The sequence below is a fragment of the Oenanthe melanoleuca genome, chromosome Z, assembly GCF_029582105.1.
Source record: "Oenanthe melanoleuca isolate GR-GAL-2019-014 chromosome Z, OMel1.0, whole genome shotgun sequence".
NCBI classification, from domain to species: Eukaryota; Metazoa; Chordata; class Aves; order Passeriformes; family Muscicapidae; genus Oenanthe; species Oenanthe melanoleuca.
The window spans coordinates 24,671,037-24,693,016 of record NC_079362.1 but is presented as its reverse complement, the minus strand read 5'-3'; the positions used below and the strand labels follow the sequence as shown (position 1 = coordinate 24,693,016).

The 21,980-nt window shown below is 37.3% G+C and overlaps 1 protein-coding gene across 2 annotated transcripts; it reads right to left on the bottom strand.

The window, feature by feature from the left end:
- Positions 1 to 626: 626 nt before the first annotated feature.
- Positions 627 to 20,976, bottom strand: CAAP1 (caspase activity and apoptosis inhibitor 1). Of its 2 annotated transcripts, XM_056514041.1 has the most exons (7): positions 20,792 to 20,976; positions 19,731 to 19,931; positions 18,130 to 18,214; positions 17,438 to 17,513; positions 9,711 to 9,784; positions 5,523 to 5,906; positions 627 to 5,411 (listed from the first exon to the last, which is right to left on the bottom strand). In XM_056514041.1, the coding sequence occupies exons 1-6, from the start codon at positions 20,921 to 20,923 to the stop codon at positions 5,563 to 5,565; spliced, it is 912 nt and encodes a 303-aa protein (XP_056370016.1). In that variant the 5' UTR covers positions 20,924 to 20,976; the 3' UTR covers positions 627 to 5,411; positions 5,523 to 5,562. The 2 variants fall into 2 exon arrangements, with proteins under 2 accessions (XP_056370016.1, XP_056370015.1); XM_056514040.1 differs by having other exon boundaries at positions 627 to 5,906.
- Positions 20,977 to 21,980: the final 1,004 nt, after the last annotated feature.

The following is a 21,980-nucleotide window of genomic DNA, read 5'->3' as shown; positions in this document are numbered from 1 at the left end:
TTAAGGAGTGCCATATTCCTAGCAAAGCAATCTTACATTCTGTAGTGATATGTGAACTGGTACAGTCAAAGAAACAGGGGACTAAAGCAGAAGCCCTGGGATATTCAGTGTAACTGGGATATGCTCAGTATAGAAAACCCCCCTTTATGAAGAAAAAAATGCTACAGGTTGCTAAATCTTGATGAAGATCAACCTATCCCCAGTTCCAGCAAACTGGATTATTGCATCCAGGTCTGATGAGCCACACTGTGACTGAAGTAACCAGGTCTCAGTCTTTCTACTCATCTCATGACAACTTCATCTTTCAACTTTTCAACTTTTTACCAAAGTACACAGATAATAAAGTATCTTTGCTCCTACACTGTATTTGTCTAAATTGCAAGTCATTCCCCTTTACTATTCCGCTCCCATTCAGTTCAGTACATTACTCTTCAAAACAGACATTGCTAAAGCAACACAGCCCCCTAGTGTGGATGGAACCAAAAGTTTAATTCACATACAGTTATGAGGCACTAACCTTCACCAGACTACATGTGAAATTACACAGACTTCAATAAAAACCCTCTAACCAGACTACATCAATGAAAAACCCAAAACCATACATAAAGAAAATCTGCAACAGCCAATAACCAAGAATGTAGATTTAATAAAAATTTAATAGTTTAGACAGTTTATATTTGGAGCAGTTCAGCTAATATTTTTGAGTGAAGCTCTACACACTTTCAAAATAATGGAATTAAGTCATGGACCTTTATTCTGACACCTCCTATCTTAGAACTGGTAGAATGTGGGGTATCACTTATGTAATATAATCCAGCACCATTCAGCAGTTGGATTTTCACTACTCATTCCGTTGTGCCAACACAGAAAATTCAATCAGAATGGTGCCCCAGGTTAGAAGCAGGTGCATGAATGAGTTTCCTGGTGTGGTTCTGCACATATCCACATAAACACCGGCTGCACAACAGCAGGGAGGAGACAGGAAACAGCCTGGGAATCAGCAATATAACCAAAATGTATGCAGGGCTCCTCACCAGCATTCATATTCAGCTTAAACATCTTTCCCAGTGCTCTGTTTCTGCCTACCTTTAAGGCTAGTGTCAACATGCTTAGACTAAACACACTTTTCTAGTTGTGTCTCATGTCCTGTGCTCCCCTGGCAACCTTGTAAGATTCTGCATCTGCTCCACTCCCAGCAGATATGCCTTCAATACCGTCATGCAGAACTGCATCCAGTATTCCAGTGAAGTAAAGCTGAGAATTCTTGAGTAAAGTAATATTGACTGGAGTCTGGAAACACAAGATGGAATGCAAGGCTTTAGATTAGACAATTCATGACTATGCAGAACCATTAGATACAAAAGACAAAAATTCAATTTTGAGATTCACAATAATAAGCGATCCCATAGACAAGTTACCTTCACACACTGTTTAAAAAAATGATGATGCAATGAATGAAAAAATGAGCATGTCCCATTCTCTGCTTGTTTTTTGTTTGGGGTTTCTTTTCATGTTATTATTGTGCTGTATAATGCAATAAACATGTTATATTTAGATTTTAATTTCTGAGGTCTTTCCTTTTCTGACTGCAGAGACATAGTATGTGGCCAACCAACCTTTCCTACAAGCACCTTTTCTGGTATTAAACTCTTCCTTTCTCCACCTTTTATGTACTCTGTTTACATATTTCAATATTAATGCTAAAAAAGGCCCACGAAACGTGAGATTTCACCTCCTCTCCCACAAAATCAAGTATTTTAACACCTATATTTGGCCACAATATTTTTTACATATATTTTATTTATTTATTTTTTTATTTATATATATATTTTTTTCTTCTCTACGTATGTTACAGATTTACTTAGCAATAAACATGAAGGTTTATACTACTGGGACTAAAATTGCAGGACTTAATAATCAGTTTTTAATTTGGTGCCTATGCTCTTAAAGTTATCCTGTTCTTATGTTTTTGGATCAATTAACCACAGCATCTCCCTTCCTGACTAAAGGGCTTATCTCACAATTAATGTTCAATTATCTTCTATGAAAAGGGCATGTTTACCAGCATCAGTAATCTCATAAGGCTAAATCAGTGCTTATAATTTTAAGACAGGCACATAAAATGCCATATAATTATTTACTATGCACTCATGCACATAAAGCCTTTCTTCAGTTGCCGTATTTAGAGAATCCTTTAGCCACAGAAGAAAAGTTACAGTAACTGCTTTTGTAAACTACTATTTAAAAAATAATAGTGATAACCAAGCAACAATATACAAATTTTAAAGCTCTGACATTGTAAGAGATCGGCTGATGAAAAGACATTTTGTCCCACTATAAGGCTCCCCCAAGGTGGCTGCTGTTTTTGAAACTGTGCTCTTTTAAATACAGAGAAGGCCGCAGTAAAGTGCACTATCCTTTGGCAAGACTCGCAGTGCTGAAATGCTTGTTTTTCATGTGGCATTTTAACAGTATCCAGTTAGAAAAGCAGCACCTTATATCACCTACACAGATTATCTGACTCCCTATTTTTTCAAATACACTTAGAAACAACCTATAGTTATTAGTGATCAAAATTTAATTTACTACAACTAACAATTACAGTAATTTCAAACAGCAAGGAACATATTTTATAACATAGCTTAAAAAAAGTTGTGGCATCAAGTCTCTTAGGCAAAATACTTTTGAGAGCAAATACTATATTGAAAAGAGTGTTACAAGGGGAAGTAATTATTTTCTGTGGAAATATTTGTGATTCGCCTCTCAAAACTGGCATCTTGAAATCTATTTATTATTCTCTATGAAATCACCATAACAGCAAAGCCTCCAAACAGAGATAAGCACTTTCGGCTATCTGTACCTTTTTATTTATCTAGTACACACACAATCAACCCTCCTCCTCCTCCTCAAAAACTGCACTGTGCCATATCTATGAGGACAGAAAAAATTAATTAGAAAATATTTTTGTAGCAGTCCAAAATATAATCGAGATCTTTTTCATGCTGACCAACACCTAGTGTTTAATATTTGTTTCCTGACAAAATCGTTGATCAAAACCCAGTAACACTATTTTAACGTTTTCTAAATAATTCAATGTATTTTACATACAAATTGCTTCTTCCAAATGAAACAATACATTTATTTTTCAAGGAGAAATCACATACATATTTGAAAGTGAAAAAACAGCCATATAATAAATATTTTAAATTAAATGGATTTTTTTATCTCTTCAGTGATATATATCAATGCAAGAACACATGTAATTTAGCTGATCTGTTTTTAACATAAGCAGCAACAGTACAATATCCTAAAAATTAATTAGCACTAGTGTAACCAATCACATTAAGTATCTCACATTACTTTTTTTATTTTTGTAAACAGCTTAATTGAATTTTCTTGGAATACTTCTCATCTTTTAATTTTGAATTTAATTAGGATGTAATTACAAATCTGCGTCATATGCATAGCAAACCTCTCTCATCTCTGTCACACTACCGGCTAAAGCCAGCACTTGCAACTTCTTGATACAGAGATTGAAACAGTAACTTTTAATAGTCCAAAATGCTATAAAACAAACTTCTAAGGGTGACTTGGGAAACCAGTAAGAAAATAATAAATACCATACACCTCCAGAAAGTAGTCAGTAGAAGCCAATCACATTCTAGTTTATCATTACTTCCAGCAGTATTTTTGTGTTGCCAAACAACTGAAATGTTGCAGGAAATACCCTTGTAAGCAAGCTTTTCTACTTCCACAGCAGGCAAGGTATTTGGCGTCTTAATGACCCAAGTACAGCAGCACTAAAATGTATCTTTGAAATCAAACACAGCTCCACCAGCCTACAACATTGTAAAAGAGAAGACAGCACACCTAAGTTTTGACAGCTGACTTTCTCTAATCACTTCCTTAGCTTCTCTGGACTCAAATAAAACACAAGTTCACCAAACAGCTATATTAAATTGACCAAAGAACACATCCACAGATTGTGAGACAGTAAAGTTACTTTTTGAATTGTGTTTATATATTTTAACTTACATCCTCCATTTGCTACAAAATAATAGAAAAAAAATGTTGATGCTGTAGATAACACTAGAGTCTGGTACACTTTACCCAGGTCACTGACATCACTTAGTGGAAGCACACTGTAATTTTCTCAGCTGTATTTAATGAAAGTCGTAATTTATTATCAAATTTACACTGCACTACCATCTTACAGTAATGTTGATTCTTGAGGAAATCAATCATACTTAAGAAATAAACAAGACACTTGCTGCAGAAAAGGGTTTAAAAGGAAACAAGAAAGAAGAGAATAAAGGGAAGGAAGAATAAAGGGATAAAATGGAAGAATAAAATGGACATTATAAACCTTGAAAGAATTCAAGACATAGTATCTGAATAGACTAAGGTTTGCAGTAATATTACACAGTAGTAGGGGAAATTATCTCTGCTACTGTTGCAAAGTATGTAACTGGCTTTCTAAGTAACAAATAAGGAAAATTCATGAAAAAAATATGCAATACATTATTTTACTTGACGAAGACTACAATTGTAAACTTCATGCCCTTAAAGAAAAAAATTGATGTCTGCATGAGTAAAAAAACACACAAATATTTTAATATGCTTTGATAAGCTGCCAGATACAATACCAGTACTAATTCTAAAAAAATTAAAATAATTTAAATTGTTGTAAGATATTGTAGTATGAAAATTAATTCTAAAATTCAATTTATTTTCAAAGGAATACCTTGAAGTGGATAAAAATATAATTAATATTTAAAAACCTCATAAATAAATTAAATACCTTTTCTATAAAAACATACTGAAATTAGGTGGATTTTCCTATTTCCAGGGGACATGAAATGAGTACATCAGTTGAATGTTAAAAGCTCAAGATCTTCTGAACCGTAGGATTCTGCTAAATATTTTGTCAAATTATGCTAAATATTATGCCAAAAGTAAAGCTTTACAGTTAGGAAGAAACTCTGCTTTCTTCAGTTGTAATAAAAAAGATAAGTGGAGAAAAGTGACAAAACTAAGTAGAAGTGTAATAAACTCTGCTCTGTCTCTTTCAGGCACTTTCGCAACTCTGAAAATAACATGTTCAACTGTTTATTTTGAAGGTAAAAGTCCTTTCCTTTAGGAGTTCAAATTTCAAAAAATTGAGTATGCTTTTAAACAAACCATCACATTTTAATTAAAATACTACATTATGATGAGATGGGCCCCAAGAAGAATTAAGCAGTCTCAATCCCTTCCAAGCCAACCATTTTATGATTTTAAGTTTCTCCAACAGCCCTTCTGGAAGGCACCATGGTTCCTGGCACACCCCTTCGAGAACGTGACCCAGCACAAGGACACCTTATCTCAGGGAAGCATCAACATCTGTTTGTGCATGTTCTGGAAGCAGCACACTAAAGGCAACAAAATCATAGAAACACAGGTCAGGATATACAACACAGTCTGAATGAGGAATGTCATACCCAACCCAAACATACTGTAGCACTGAAAAGAACAGACCTCACCTTCTTCGAAACAAATAGTGAAAATGAAATCTGAACAGTCTCAGGGATGTTTTTTTACATCACCAGCTTTCATCAGAGCCTTAATAGCTCTGGCCCTCATCTCAAGTTCCAGAAGCTCCAGCTGTTGTGCTGATGGCTGAACATCTTCTGATGAAGGAACAGCTAAAGTTCCTGCTTTGGGCTCCTTTGGGCTGGACTCTGCCAACCCCAGTATCTCATTCACACTCTTCTCAATGTCCTTCTGAAGGTCTTCTATCTGACCAGCTCCAGTTCTGACAGTGCTCTCTTGTACATCTGGGCCATCCTCTTCATTGCAAGGGCCTTCTATGTCACTGTCATATGCATCTGCATTTATGCTAAGGACATCACTATCTTCTCCTTTGCCTGTAACACAAACATAACTATCACAGAGTTGCCTAACAGAACTGTTTTTACCTCAACTTACAAAATCACTTCTGCTTAAAGTGTAACTCTGCAAATTAAGAGAGTGAAAAAAAATCTGTAAGATAACCAATTCCTCTTCTTTCTTTCCTCCTTTTAAAGCTAATTTATACAAGTGTTAACGCATTTTTATGCCAACCTAAAAGAACATGCAGTATAGCAAAGCATCAGTACCAGAAAAATATATTCCCTCCTATGAAGTTACATGACCTATTTTCCTAATTAAATTGTAATAAAATTTTATATTAAAGAAAGCTTTTGCAGTGCAAAATTGATTTTTGTTTATCTCTTAAGTAAACCTAATTTTCAGAATGCAATTTCAAAAATTACACTCAACTATGTTATGTATTTTAAGAGGAGTGGGACTATAGTAAGACACAACACTAAAAATTCATAGAAACTCTACTTACAGTACAAATACTCAGAATTTATCACTAGTCTTCCAGATGCATTTAGCTCAGGTGTAAAAACATGGAGGAATTTTTGACTTTGGTTTTTAATTGTCACTGAAAGTTGGAGTTTATTTTTAAAAATGTAATTAGAAGAGGCAGCTCAATAAAATAAAAGCAAAGCTCTAACAGACCCTGGCTAACTGTTCTCTCAACTAGGATACAGCAAGATTTGCTTTTGACACACTGGCCTCAGAAGTTCATATTCATTCAACAGCTGTTGTAAATGGGGAAACTTAGAGCAGGATTGGCTCCTGCTTAAAATGAATAATGTGTATTCAGATGATGGTAAAGTTACTGATAATACAGACTTTATAATTATACTACTTTTTATTACTTTTGGTAATAGCAATTTTACCACTCACACATGAAAAACAAGGCTTCAGAAAAATGCTACTCTTTTTTTTTTAACATTTTAATATGCTTTATGGTACCTGTATGCACTTGGTATTAATACATGAAAAGTGCCCAAAAATCATAGGAAGATCTATTTTTCTTGGGGTTTACAACATTCCTCCATTCCTGAGGGTGTGAAAAAAAAATCAATACTGACTACGTCGAAAGGTATAAATGCAATTTCTCCACTTAAAAAAAAAAATGAAGGGAGGAAAGGAGGATCAAAACATCTCAAAATGGTTTTATAAACAATAGTAGTATTTTAAAACATTAGGGTTTTCTTGATTTAGCATTGAAAAAAATTACTCTGTACCAGGCAATGATTGTCACAGCATTTAAGTTCAGATTTAAGAATTCTACACACTCACCCTGAGAATGCACTCACAATACGGTATAAGGTATACTCATAAGGAATGTGGCACCTCAAAAATTCCAAACAAAGCTAACAGGAAAGCAAATTCAGCTCACGAAAATGTGTTAAGGCATATAAAAGAAGTTTATAGGTAACTTTTCACCTTTTTTTTTTTTTTTAAAGACAAATCACAATTTGAAGTAATAAAATCTGAAAACCTAAAAAATAAACAAAGCTACAAAAAAAACATTCTTACAGCAGTGTGCATAAAACTACTCATGAGATGAACATACAAGGGTCTTCTTTGATCCTAAGTAGCCTTGGTTGTTCCTACTGTGACAGTAACTTCAAGACTAATATTTCAGTTTCATATGCAGTTTCCCCTATTTCCTATACCATTTAGCCATCTTTGTACAATATCTATTTAACTTTACCTTGCAAGCCACAATGTATGTGAAAGATCAGAAAGTGAAACAACAGAATTAAGAAACGATAATTTTTCTGTCTTGCTTCATAATATCAGTCAGTATTTACCCAACATGCTGGTCAACCAAGCAGGATTTCCATGGATCAAAAAATCAGCTGCATCATTGGATCACAGTTCAAAGCCCGAAACCTAACATCTGAGCCCGCTCATCCTAATTCAATGCAAAGTTAAACTGATCTGAGTCAGTGACCTGAGTCAATGACCAAAGTTAAACAAAATTGAGTCTGGATGGGATGAAGTTAATTTTCTTCACAGTAGAGTGCATGACGCTGCGTTTGGATTTGCTTCTGAAACAGTGTTGATAACACACCAGTTTGGCTACTGCAGAAGGGCGCTTCCACAGCCTCAGGGCTTTCTCTGTTTCTCAGTCTGACCCCACAGAGAGTAAACTGGGAGGCTGGAAGGGACGTAGAGCCAGGACAGCTGAGCCAAACTGACCTAAGGGATATGCTCCACCATACAACACTGGCATCTGCCTTCCCAAGTAACTGTCATGCATGCTGCGTCTCTGCTTTCCAGGAATGACTAAAAATCTGGCTGCCAATGGGAGACTGTGACTAAGTCTCTAATTTTGCTTTGTTTCAATGTACAGCTCTTGCTTCACTTAATGAAGAGTCTTTACGTTGACTCATAACTTGTTCTCATTTTGTTTTGCTGACTGTGGCCTTTATCCCACTGGGGGACAAGTAATTGAGGGGCTGGCATGTGACTACTGCTGGCTGGAGTCAGCTCACCATAGGATTCCTTTTGGAATCGATAGGTCACATAAAGAAGGAACAAAACACTAAGTCATTCATATCTGTCCCAGACTTAATAAGGATGAGAAGGTGTGAAGAACAACCTTGGGCTCTATTTAGAAACTAGAACCTCCAAAACTGTGCAATTCAGTGTTCATACAAACTTTTTGGGCTACAGATGTTTAATGAACTAACAGGCTTTATTTCCCTGTTTTGCACCTGTGTTTTTACAGTAATAAGGATCATGGCTGGCATTTTTCATTATCTTTTTTCTTTTGGTTACTTCTACTTTTTCCTTCATCTACATTTGCAAAATTCCCTTTAGCACACTTAATTCCATTTTGAAGTTTTATTTTATTCACTTTGGCTTATTCTCTCTTCTTTTTCTAACTGCATCTCAGGCTGCAGTGAAGGAGAATGACTGGAGTTATACTTCTAATCTACACAATATTCTCAAAAGTTCTTTAAAGCTAACATCTTGAGTGGAGCCACTGTTACAGCCTAAAGTCATCATGATACTCTGGTTGATTAAGTAAAAAAATAACAATGATATCACTTGCAATAACCATCAATTCCCTTTGGTAACACAGAAGTGGAGGAAATCTGCAGGAAATCTGCCAGTTCTAAGGTTCCTCCATATAGTACAACAAGCAGCATTTAAAGGATTATTCAGTCATAGCAACTCACTAAGAGTTTTGATGCTCTTATTATTTTTAACTCTTTCTTTTCCCATTTAACTCTTCTCATTAACTAATTCAGAAAAAAAAAAAGTGTTTCACAAAGTCATTCCAAGTGACATCTTTTAGAAAACATTCTGAATTACAAAATAGCAGTTGCAAGTAGCAAATGAAGTTAGATCTTTGCAGAACAGAAATATAGCTTAGAAGAATTTGCAACATTCTTCCGAAAAGCTATTTCTGATCTTTCTGCTTAGAGCCAGTCAAAATGAAAATAAACAGACTGAGACAAAAACAGGTATAGTTCTAGCGCTTCATGCACAAACACTGGCAACTGGTAAATGTGCTAATTTAATGACTGGAACAAAAAAAATTACTACTGCAAGCTAAAAATACTGTTTTCTTGTGTAGAAAGTACAAATGTGCACCAATAACTTACTTGCCTTTGCATTTTCTATCCTGCCAATCACTGTATTACTTGAATGCCTCTCAAGCTGCATTTCTGCATTTAAGAAGAGAAAGAATATTTTGTCTTGCGTACCTTCTCAATGAATGTTCATTCTCTGTTCACAAGAGAGCTGTCAGCTATCTGGAATTAGTCACTGGCCAACATAAAGAGCACAAAATTTCAGCTTTCTCTACTACACACCTTGTCTTGATTCCTGACCTTCGAGCTTGCTGTCTTCTCTCAGAGAAGAAGTTGAGTCTATACTGTTGTCCTGTCTGGAAACAATTAAGAACACATTTTAATCACAATTTAAAATTTAACAGAACATTTCTTAGAAACTAAAGAATTATGAGGTGGTAGGCCAATAAACCAGCTACAGTAGGAACAAGGGCAGAAGGAATACATAGAAAGCTAATATGAGCACTCAAAAACGAACTTCTTTGTTTGTCTTGTGATACACGAGGATAAAGCAATTATTTCCACTGCATCCTTGCCTTTAGAGTAACAGCCCTCATTGGTTATAACTGAGAAACCACAGCTGAGTGCTCCTCATATTAGGAGCTTTTCTGTAAAACTCTAAATAAATTGTCACATAATTAAATGGTTTGGGAAAACAATAGTTTCTGCTACACTCAAATACTATTTACTGTCTTATTTTGAAAACAAAAAGATATTTTCATGAAATTATCATCAGCCCATCATAAACTGCTCCTAAACCAGAATCTTGTTTCACAAAGCGATACTTTTCAAAACTGAACTGTTCACAACTCAGCTATTACAGTCTATTCAGTACCTGCATTTCTCTAGTTCTCCTATTTAAATAATTTCTATCCTTGATGTATAGGGTTTCAATTCTTTACACAAAGGTAAGGAAGAGACACTTCAGTGAAATTTTAATGTCCTTCATGTACTTCACACATACTAGCTACACAGACAGTAAAAATAAGGTAAAATATACAGGAAGGGCACAGGTGGAAGGATCCAGAATCACAGGAAGACTTCAGCTGCCACATCCGGTAAGCATTTTGACAACAGAATTGCCAAGTTCCTAAACTCAGTGTTGGTGTGGCATTGGTTTAATCTGTATAATTATGGAATCAATGCAGCTCTCCTGCCCATGGGAGCTTAACAAGACTATAAAAAGAGAGCAGTATTATGGTATCACAGATGTAAATATAATGACTGACAACTTGTTTTTCAGTCATGGCCTTTAGGGTTTTTCTGAAAGTTAACACATATCTATTTTCCTCATGCTCTACAAGTTGGATTTTTCCATGTGTCCAAAGGTTTTATCAGGACAAGAAGCACCATAATATTTCTGGCCATTGTGGTCTGAGAGGCAGTTATTTCCTTTTCTGAAATGGCAAAGGCCACATCAACAGACTCTTCTTTTGCTCCAACTTTTTTCTACCAATTGGAACATAAATATGTAAAATAACATGCAATAACTCATTAAGGAGAATAAACAGTCCAATACACTTGCCTAGCAAAGCCCTAGACGAGGACACCAGTCTGTTCTGCTTATTAAATGAACCACATGGCTACACTAACTCCCTTTCCAAATGAGATGAGAACAATCTAAGCCCACCAATGTGTGCCAGCAACTGCAAGGGGGACCAGAGATCAGAAGCGCCTACAGGACTATGCTGCCAGAAATCAGGCAGAATGAAAAATATACACTTTCTCCAGGATTTTCTGTGTCATGCAGCTGATACATGCATAAGTAGATGCTTGTGATTTTCACCAGCAAACCTCAAGCTTGTTTAGACAACGAGAAGGATATGAGGAATGGGACTAAGGTATCAAATAGACTGTAAAATCAGAGGCCAAAGTCCAAAGATAGAGAAGGTTCTGAAAGTACCTTTGGCAAACTGAGGGACCATAACAGAGCACTTGATACTCCACAGATGAACAGCGTCAGCTACTGGGGACAATCAGAGAGGCCATCAGAGGCCCCAGTGCAGAAGGAGGTCTGAGCAGCAACTGCAGCAAGGATACAAACCCTGTGGGCTTCTGTACCAGCAGCCAGAGAGAGAAGTGGATTTCAGACCAGGTGCTGATTGGTAGATGTGGACTGAACCACCTGTTTTTTTTTGTTGGGGTTTTTTTTGGTTTTTTCAGCTTTTTTAAACAACTCCTAACAATTTATATTATATTTATTTATATTTAGTTACTTAACTCTTGACCAAAATTAGGTTGTGATAAACCCTGATCATCACTAAGAGGAGAATCATTTTAGGCTGTCCCTGTCCTTGTCCCATCCTCCTTCACACATGTATTTCACATTTCTGAACTCAGGAGTCATGTCTGCACTGGACAGCAAAGTGTCACTTGAAAAAGCCTGACCTTCCACCAGTAGCATCCAGACAACAGATGTCCTAACTCTGGTATCACCTAGATGTCTGATGAGAATTGTAATAATCTCTTTAAGAGAAAACTCAGTAACCTCCAGAATTCAAATACTGACTGTGAAATTATCCATAACCATTTTAACAGCTGTGCAAAAAGAAATTACCAACTTTAAAAAAAATCACACTTGTGTGATTTTACAACAACTTTACAAGTTTCCTCCTGATGTCTTGACTTTAACAATAATTACAGCAAACCCACATTCCTTTAGAGACTACCTACTGCCAGCAAAAGAATTTTTAAGACACAGAAGTACTTTTACATGTTTTACTCTCTCAGAATTGATTGGATTGGACTGTATTGCTGATGAACATGACTTTGTTTCACAGGCAGGCATTTTGCACCATCTACTGGCCCAACAGATGTATTTCAAGTTCATTGCTCAGTTTGGCTTTTAACGTGCTAGCCTTGTTTTATTTGTTTGCTAGTGAAAAACATTTTTCCCTACTAAGTATCTGTAATTAGCTTTAAGAAAAGGTACCACAATACCATGTCTTCAAACAACAGGAGCAGAAGACATTATTCTAAAATTAAGGGACCTTATACACCTTTAATACTCTTGTCTTTCATGCTATGCAGGTAAGTGACAATAGCAATTTGGAAACGTTTCTCCCTTTTGTCAGCCTTTATATCTCTCCCTCAAGATGACAGTTAACTTCAAAGGCAAACTTCCAAGCAATAAAATCAGCATTTCTAATTTATTTTTTTAAACAGAATAACGTTTTCACAGTATGATCTTTTCAGCAGAAAGAAGCTAACTACAGTTACAATTTGTTGACAACAAATGCTGTAAATTTAAATTTACCTTATTTTAAGTAGAGCATGCATTTCATGTTGGCATGCACCACACTAGCGTAATGCCTAACAGGGCTCACACAAATGGTTTCTGTACACAATATGCTACAGGAATTTTTACAGCTATCAAAGACCTTTGGGCTTGAAGGTGATGTGGTACCCAATTCCAGTAATTATGCAAAATGGGGTAAAAATGTAGTAAAGGTTAGGAAAAGGAATACTGGCAGAGGAGCAGATGGATAAGGATTAAGACTAGCTCTCCAATATTGGTGGCAGGTATACCAGGTTTCAGTGGTAACTGGGGTTGGAGACCAGAAGGAAATGCATCATTCACCTAAATCTCCAGTGAGACTTGAGACCAGGATCTGTGTTATTTTTGACATGATGTACCCTCCTGAATTAAAACTTGCCTTTGCACTTAGCTCCAGACCTAAAAAACATTTCCACAAATCCCAAGTCCTTGACAGATTCTTGCAAATTTTTGTTCCAAGGATAGCTTTCAATGACAAATGAGAACAAAAATAACCAGCAAGCAATAAGAAGCAAGTTAAAAAAACAAAAGGGAAAAAAGACCTCACAAAGTAGTGCTTCTCAAGAAAGGTATCTCAAAAGACAGGTGTTAATCAAATAGTTTAATGAGCTATGAAAAGTCCATCAGTCCACCAAGTCCTATCACAGGTGAAGTTTGAAGACACCACAAGAATAGAAGGTAGTGAAGCAAATTAGCCAAATGCTAATGGTATCTGTTCAGTGACTCATGTAGCCTGCTGCTACAGTGATTCCAAATGCTGAAAATAATCAAATTGTCCTAAAGGGGTAAATATCAGATGGCAATTGCATGCTTGTGAACAGCCCAGTCGCCAGGAGCACAGTACACTATAACAAGACAAAACTTTAAACTGCTAAACTTTTCAAAAGAAAACAAGCAAAAACTGCAGTTTTGACTGCAAAGTAGTAAAAAGCCTATAATTGTTAAAAGAGTAAACATTAAACTGCAAATTTTCAGTCAGTGAAACAAATAAATCCATAATGATCTTGAAGGCAAAACATCAGTTACTCAGTCCCACGTGAACATTGATCATTATAATGATATTAGAATGCTCGTTCTTTTAATAATGTTTTACTACTACAGCATATAACTTACTTTCTCTGGTTCTGCTGGAGGATATGGAGGATATTTCAAAAAAGTAAAAGTAATGGAATAACTCAAAAACATGCCAACACCTCTTGAATGAAATGAAGAATGCCCGCTTGGTTTTGCAAGACATTATTTGGCTCCTGACAATTAAATATCTGATGTTTATTTGGAAGCTTTGTGTACAGTACTGCTCTTGGTTTAACAGTATCCCATTGCAGAGAGTAACACAATCAGCAACAAAAATCTGAGAACTGTATAGTCAAAAAACCATACAGAGCTCACAAGTAAAAAAATACAACTACTGCAACAGCACTTTCCAGTTATTGGCAAATATAGGCCCTCCTTCTACAGTTCTTATGTGTGGTTACTGCAGGATTTCTAGTGCTTAACACAGAACAAGCTGGCGACAAAATAAAAGAGAAAATATTTTACATGCTAATGTAAGCATGTGAAGCTTTTACATAGCTGAAATTTAGGAAAAGCCTCAGGATTTCCATTTCTCTTAAAAGAATGAGGGTATGTTCAAAAACTAAAAAAGGATTCAATTTACCATTAGATACGATACCATCTAAAAGCTTCACATAAAGATCTAAATTTTGCAACCTTCCTGTACCTGGAGAAACATACCTAAATCCCTGCTGCTTTTAGTTGGTACAGACAGGAAACAGGTCTTTAGAAACTGAGAATCACTTCCTTATTTCATCTGAAATTTCTTTAGATGTATTGTTTCAAGCTTTCTGGATTTCTGCTGATATATGCAGATTGCTAAAGGTATGTTTGTTGAATTTTTTTTTTCAAAGGATAACAATGAAAGAAACAAAGAGATGTTTCCAATCAGTTAAAACACTTTTGATTAGAGTACAATTTGCTACTCACTTTTTCCCTTTCCACATTTACATTTCCATAAAACAACTAATACATGTCAGATTTAAAACAAAAAACCTATGATAGAATGCAGGAAAAGGAAGTCATTTACATAAAAGCTACAAGTAATGAAGACAACCTAGGAAGAACTAACAGTGATAATATAAACACAGAAACTGCCTTTTTTGTTATGAAAAGTCTTTTCCATTCCCAGGGCAAACAAATTTGCATACTTAAAATCCAGATTAGAATTATAATTAATGATTACAAACAATGCTTGCTTGTCTTAGCAATTTTCACTATTTTTTCACAGTTGCACCTTGAGTCTCTCTGGTGGCTGACTTGTTGCTGAAACACAGTTTTCTGCAGTTTTCAAAACTTGCATTAATAATTATTTACACCCAAGTTATACAGAAGCTGACCTAAGGCCCTAATATTAGACCTACTTAGTAAAAAGGGCTTGTGACTGTTTACAGTTGTACAAGTATCATATTGGTCTACTTACTGAGCACTGGACTTCAAGATTAACCTAAAACCTTAATTCTCCTCATTTTCTCCTATGCCTTTATTTTTCTATCATCCAAACAGCTTTTGTTTTGTTTTCTTTTTGTTAATGCTAGCACACAGCTGAACTGTGGAGCTGAAGTTCTCAGATAACACCCACCTATGCAGAATGCTATTTTTGAAAAGCAGAAGAAAATCCCCAAATTGTAAAACATCCTATCTTGCCTGCTCAGTATGGAGGAGTGTGAAACCCTAAACAATCAGGATACAGATGTAAGAACAAGGGGCACCTCAATCACTATTTGTCAAAGGAAACAATTTGCTCTACAATGACCCACATCTCTAAGTTTTTTTTACCCTTTTTAAACACAATTTCTTCTTGATTTACTGTCAGTTACTGAAACCTTCCCAACCGACGTAGGAAAATAGGTTATGTGTCTTCAGATATCCACTAGCTAAAAACTGGTAAATCCTGATTTTTCCTACTTTGTAGTTTTATTCATTAATCTCCTCTTTTTAGGTTTTTGCCAGCTCAAATAATTTCCATATAAGAATTTACCCCAGCTACTGTATCAATGGATCATCAATACATGTCTCAAGAGTAGCTTTGAAACATCTTGCAGACACAGAACAACCTTACTAAAATCCAGCAGCACTATTCCTGCCATACATCTTGGATATAAAGAACATTTCAAGTATTTTGCAACAGTAAATAGCTTGTGAGTAAGCTCTTAAACGAAAGCCCAAAACAAAAAACCACAACATATCATTTCTCCAGGAATCAAGGTATTTTTATGGCTTATTTATGCAGCAAGGCTGTCTTCTCATTCTATTTAGAAGTTCACTGGCAAATTATCAATGATTTAACAGAGACTACTCTATATAAAGAGACCTGATATTTAGTATATTTGCAGTTCTTAAAATTCTCTATTTGCTCTTCTAAACAGCCAGCAGAAGGCCATGTCCAAAATAAGAAAACTAGGTTTTAAAGCTGACTAATGCTGACCCCATTCACAGATAATGCAGAGGGATACATCAACAATGGCTACAAATGGAACCTTAGAAGAAATAGTGTCAAAGAATATTAAAACTATATCACAAGAAAAAGAATGAAACATAATTTTGTATTCACTCCATTTTCTAGTATATTTGTATGATGAGAAGTCATCAAAGAAAATTATTTTATGCAATAACTACATAGCTTGTTTTGAATCAAAGACAGGATCATAAATCAGATCTCTGCTAAAGAAAAATACTGACCAGAATGTGAAAGTTGAATTAGTGTTACTACCTTTCTCAGGCATTTGTTTTTATTTAGGAGGTTTAGATAAACTAACCAAACCTGTAGATAGAGGTTACTTTAATATGCACATTTCTGGTGCAGTCTTGTACTGTCTCAGAGGTTTATTAAGTGTGTCCTGAATCTGTGGATCAGCTGTAATCAGGTCAGTATTGAAAACATAAAAGCTTACTAGTCTTCTAGAAACAAGTTAGCCTCACTAGATTTGATGCATTGTGCATGATAACTAGTAACTTTCTTTTTCCCTTTACTGCTTCCATAGAAACTATCAAACAGGTGAACTCCTGACAAAGAAATGGTCTCTAAAAAATGAAGAAGCATTTAAAGAAAGGGTTAAGAAGCGTTGTCTTATACAAAACTGACAGATGCCAAGACAAGAGCAAGAAACCAGAAGCAGCTGCTCTTGAAACTCTAAATTCTGTAGCACCCCTTATACAGTGTTCATTGGACAGATAAGTGTCAGTGCTGCTTCAACTGGGGCAGGAATGAAGGACCAGAATGAAAGCTGAAGAGAAAGGATAAATCTCAGCTGAACTGAAAGTACACTTAACAATGCATTGTCCTAAGTGGGAGGGGTTTACTGCTTTAGCTCACACATAGACAGTTAACCTAAATTACAACACTTCTGTTGCAGGACACAAGTATGAATGTTTAATTACCACAACTCAGCTGGATGGGTGGTATGCCACTATGAACCCAGTTATATGCTCAAGACACACTAATGTCTCAAAGTGACAAAGTCATATCTCTAAGTTTAGCACTTGCTAGTAGTCACAGTTCATTGTAATTTCATTAGAGTAATTAATTAAGGATATAGCAATTGTGTCTTTCAATGACATATTTGATCATTTCTCATGAAAAAACTCCGAATTGTTCAGTCTCCTTAAATTAAGTTTAAGTGTTTTGTCTTTTACTCACTGACTGACTGAATCACCTCCAGTCTTGTCTCCTCCATCTGCCTCCTCGTCAGTATCAGAATCAGCTCCAATCTTGCCTAGATATACACAGTTTCAAACATGAAAATTTAGGAAAGTGATATAATTAATACTACATAATTAGGTTTACTCTTAATTATTAACTCTATTGCAATCAGCAGAAGAGGTTTTTTCCCAGTTAAAGCAGAAGTTCTAAAATTAGACATAAGTCAAAACCAAGCCCCTTATTTATGAAACCTTTGTTAGCTACACATACTTTTATACTGGATCACAAAAAATCTGATTAGCTATTCTTAATACAATACTATGGGTGCTAAAAATAAAGGACAGAATTAACAGCAAGATACTCTGGAGCACTCAGACTCAAAGAGTTTCCCTTCACTGACAAAACAGCAGTAGGTTTACAAGTAAGTTCTACGTCCCTGAAATATCAAGTGCAAGTTCAATAAAGCCATAAAAAGCTGGAATGTCATATCCTTAATCAAAGTACATAAAAACAAAGTACATAAACTGCGTGCCTTGGTGGAACTGAGGGATTCTGTACACATTAATATATACTTACTACTGTGTGTCTGTATATATACATATATATTTAAGGAGCTAGAAAGAGTACAAATCCAGTCGAGGTAGACTGTTCTCTGGTGTACAGCGGAGTCTTAAAAATTTCATTCATACCTTCAAGTATCTTCAACAGTTTTTTTTCAGATAACAGCTCCAACTGCTCCATGCAAAGTCTTTTGATTTCATCCATGGAACAGCTCTAAGAAGACAGATAAGACAGACCACAAGCTACTAAAGATTTCTGAGAAGTGAGTAATTAAAAATGTAAGGAGTAGTCCAGCTGTAATGAAGAGTTTACTTGGATTTTAAAACGTCTCCCATATTCTGATCTGCACTGATAGAGATGCTGTAGAAAACCAGGTGTTTCAGTTATGATAACAACAAAAAATAGCTTATGTGTGGGTTTTGTCTGAAAAATTAAGCAATACACACTATCAGTTACTTGAACTGTGGCTTGGAGTTTTTACTGCAGCTGCAACATCAAGCACCAGAAACACCAAACTGTATGTGTGAAGGATGGAACAACAAACAACTGCAGACCTGGTTATTCCTTATTTTCCATCACTTGGGGGAAGCTGGGTTTTGTAATTAAGCTTGCAAAGACCAGAGACAACTGTTGAATCCAAGTCCACAATCTGGAGAAAGTAATGCTACTGACAACACACCAACAGTTATGTACCACTTCACAGAAAATAAAGTATGTAAACTGCAATCTATTTCTCATGCTTGGTATATACCATACCTTGCCACAGATTTTATTGGTATACCAGTTACTTTCATATCTCATACCTCTTGATGACATTTGGTAATTTGACATCTTCAAATGAGCTATGATACCACACACAAGTACCAAAATTAGGAGGTGCTACACAGGCTGTAACACTCACAGTCCTACTGTAAATTTGGTTCTACACTAGCAGGCAATTTCCCTACAAATTCAAGTAATGTCTTTCCTTTCCTCTTCTTCTTCTGCAAGAGATGAGAAATGGACAAGCCTGTGTTTAAAATGAAGAAGTCCTATCTCACTTACACTAACAGTACACCTCATTAAGATAAAAATTTAAGACAAAAAATTTACACCTACTAACAAACGTTACAGAAATGACACTTCACTTGCAGCTCCTTCTTCTGTATGTGCTGCTAGTCTAATTTATTTTTACTAAGTCCTATTGCTCACAAGACTCAAAAAGCATATGTTCTAAGCCAGTAAGACTCCAGCTTTAGCCCACAGGAGTTACAGCTTAGAAGCTGTTTATGAAGAATGGGCTTTATTTTCTTATCTCAGACACTGCTTTAATACCATACAAAGAAAATCAGTTGCCACAAACAGAACTCAGTATTTTATTTACAAATCAGAAAATTAATTAGTGAACAACACTACCGAATTTATGCCTCACAATCATGAAAATCCTTTTGCATTTAACTAACCAGTACAGAGGGAGAGTCTAAAGCCTAACCTGAAGTTCAGAAATGGCTGAGTAGTACTAAAAGGAGTAACCTGGAACTACAGCAAATCTTTAAGAAGCTGTACTTCCAGACCCATGACTGGGAGACTACTTAAGAAAGGTACTTGACTTCATAGAAACTCTTTTAGTTGAGAAATATACAGGCAGCTTTTAAAATGTGCATGCGCTAGGCTTGAGAGGTAAGTATTCTTTGTTATGCAAGCATTCAGGATCATGGTATTTATACAAATGCTAAGTGTATTTCCATACCTTTAAAGTATCAGGCAGCATCTTCTGTAGTTTCTTCTCCCCTATGACACAGAAACACTGTTGAAGCATTTCCTTTTTGTCCCCAATGTAGAAACTGACAGGTTTGAGTGACACAGTGAGATCTAATCCTCCTTCTTCTATATCACTGGGTTGTTCAGCTTCTTCCACTTTTTCTCCAGAGAGTACATTGCACTTTGTTTCCTAAAATCAAGGAAGGCACATTTTCCAGTGAATTAGAGAAGACAGAAACTTACAGCTTCGCCTGTGCTTGCAGTAATTTTCCCTTCATAAATGCAAGGTACATCTTAACGTGGACATCTCAAGTTCCAGTGTTTCATATTGCCAGGTATTACAGAAGTTACGTATTTTTATTACTGAAAACATTCTTGAGCTAGGAAAATTTTTAAAGCTTCAAGAAGTGAAAAGTATTTATAAATATTAATTGGGAAATATTATCTGCAAATACTTAGCTGGTGCTTACACATGAAAACATGCTTTAACGCAAAAGAAATCCATCTGATTCGCTGGGCAATCAGATAATAAAGTTCATAATTCACAGCTACCCTGCTAAAACAGATATTGGCACAAAATTCCCCGTGTGGCAGAGTCTTCACAGAGTTAAAATGGGCTTCGTATTAGAAAATTCATCCTCCATACACCAGTGGAGGACCTCTAGAATAAAAACAACAAATTAAAAATTGTCTGCCTCAGAATTCACTTAGGCGTCACAACCATTTTTGCACGCCAACACACCCGTGAGAAGACTCACAATGCCACGAGTACTGCGGCACGGAACCAGCGCCTAGGGCCACCCGAGCCTGTTCGGCGCATCTCTGCCACCTGCGAGACACAGGCCGGCGCTGCGGGATGCCCGCGGGGCGCGCCATGGCTCGGCCTGCCCCGCCGGTGCCGGTGCCTGAGCTGCCCCTGCCGCCGCCGCCGCCCGCCGCCCTCCGCAGCCGCAACCGACGGCGCGACAGGACCCGGCCCCTCCCGCAGCCGCCAGGGACCCGGGCGCGCCCGGGGAGGCGACACGGCATCCGCGACCCCGCCCGCGCTACCTCCAGGGCACCGTGGGCGGACTCTGTGCTCCGCCGCTTCCTGTCGCCGCCGTCCGGCCCCGGGGCTCCCTCTGGACAGCAGGAACGCGAGCGGCGCCGCTTCTTCTCCTTGGAAGACTTCCTGCCCGGCATGGCCGCGCCGCGCACCCCGCGCGCCGCCACGCGCGCGCCGCTTCCGGCGGGGCGGGCGGGCAGCGCCCCCTGCCGGCCCGCGCTGCGGTGCCGCGCTGAGGGACGGGGGCGGCCTGGGGCCGGCGAGGCCCGGGCACGGCGGCGGCCACGCGTGGGCACGCTGCCCGCTCACACCGGTATCGGCCGTCCAGGGCCGAGAAAACACGTCTTGGGAGCGGCTGAGGGATTGGGGTTGTCTGGTCTCCAGAAGAGGAGGCTCAGGGGTGATCCCGTCGCTCTCTAGAGCTCCCTGAAAGGAGAGTGTGTTGTAGGGGGTCAGTCTTCCTCGCCGTGCCTGCAGCCAGAGGACAAGAGGAAATGGCTCTTATCTGAGACACCTTAACTGAGATACTAGAAAAGAAGTTATCACTGGTCAGACTGGTAAGGCACTGGAAAAGGCTGCGCTGATGATTGAGTCACAGTCCCTGGAGGTGTTCAAGAGGTGTCTGGATCTGGTGCTGGTGGTGTGGTTTAATGGTTCAGTGCTTACAGTGACATTACTGGGTGGAAGGTGGACTTGATGATTACTTAAAGGTCTCTCCCAACGTTGATGATTCCACGGCTCTATCCTCTGTAACTACTGCTTAATTCTGACGTTTTTCCTGACTCAACCTGTTTCTATAGTGCAAGGACCTGCATATTCCTCCCTTGGCAGCTGTTTGGCATTGGCAATAACTTTAGAACGATAATAACTTTAATTTTTCCGTGATACTTCATGAGCATTGGAGAAGTTTTTTGACGGGATGCAAACAGTTAGGAATTGCAGAGAGAAGCCTGTTAAAGGCAGGTGACTGCTCTGTGCAATTCAGTAAGATACTGATCAGCTTTATGCCACCAAGACTGGTTACAGAGAGAACTCAGTCTATTACCCTAAAAGACTAGTCAAAATGAAAGGCTAGGGTAGAAAAATGTCCATGATTATGCAGAGAGAATCTGTATTAAAGATCTATTTTTCTGTGCAGAGATACGCAATAATTTTCTTCTTTATTTAACACAATAGGACGTCTGTTCTTTTGTG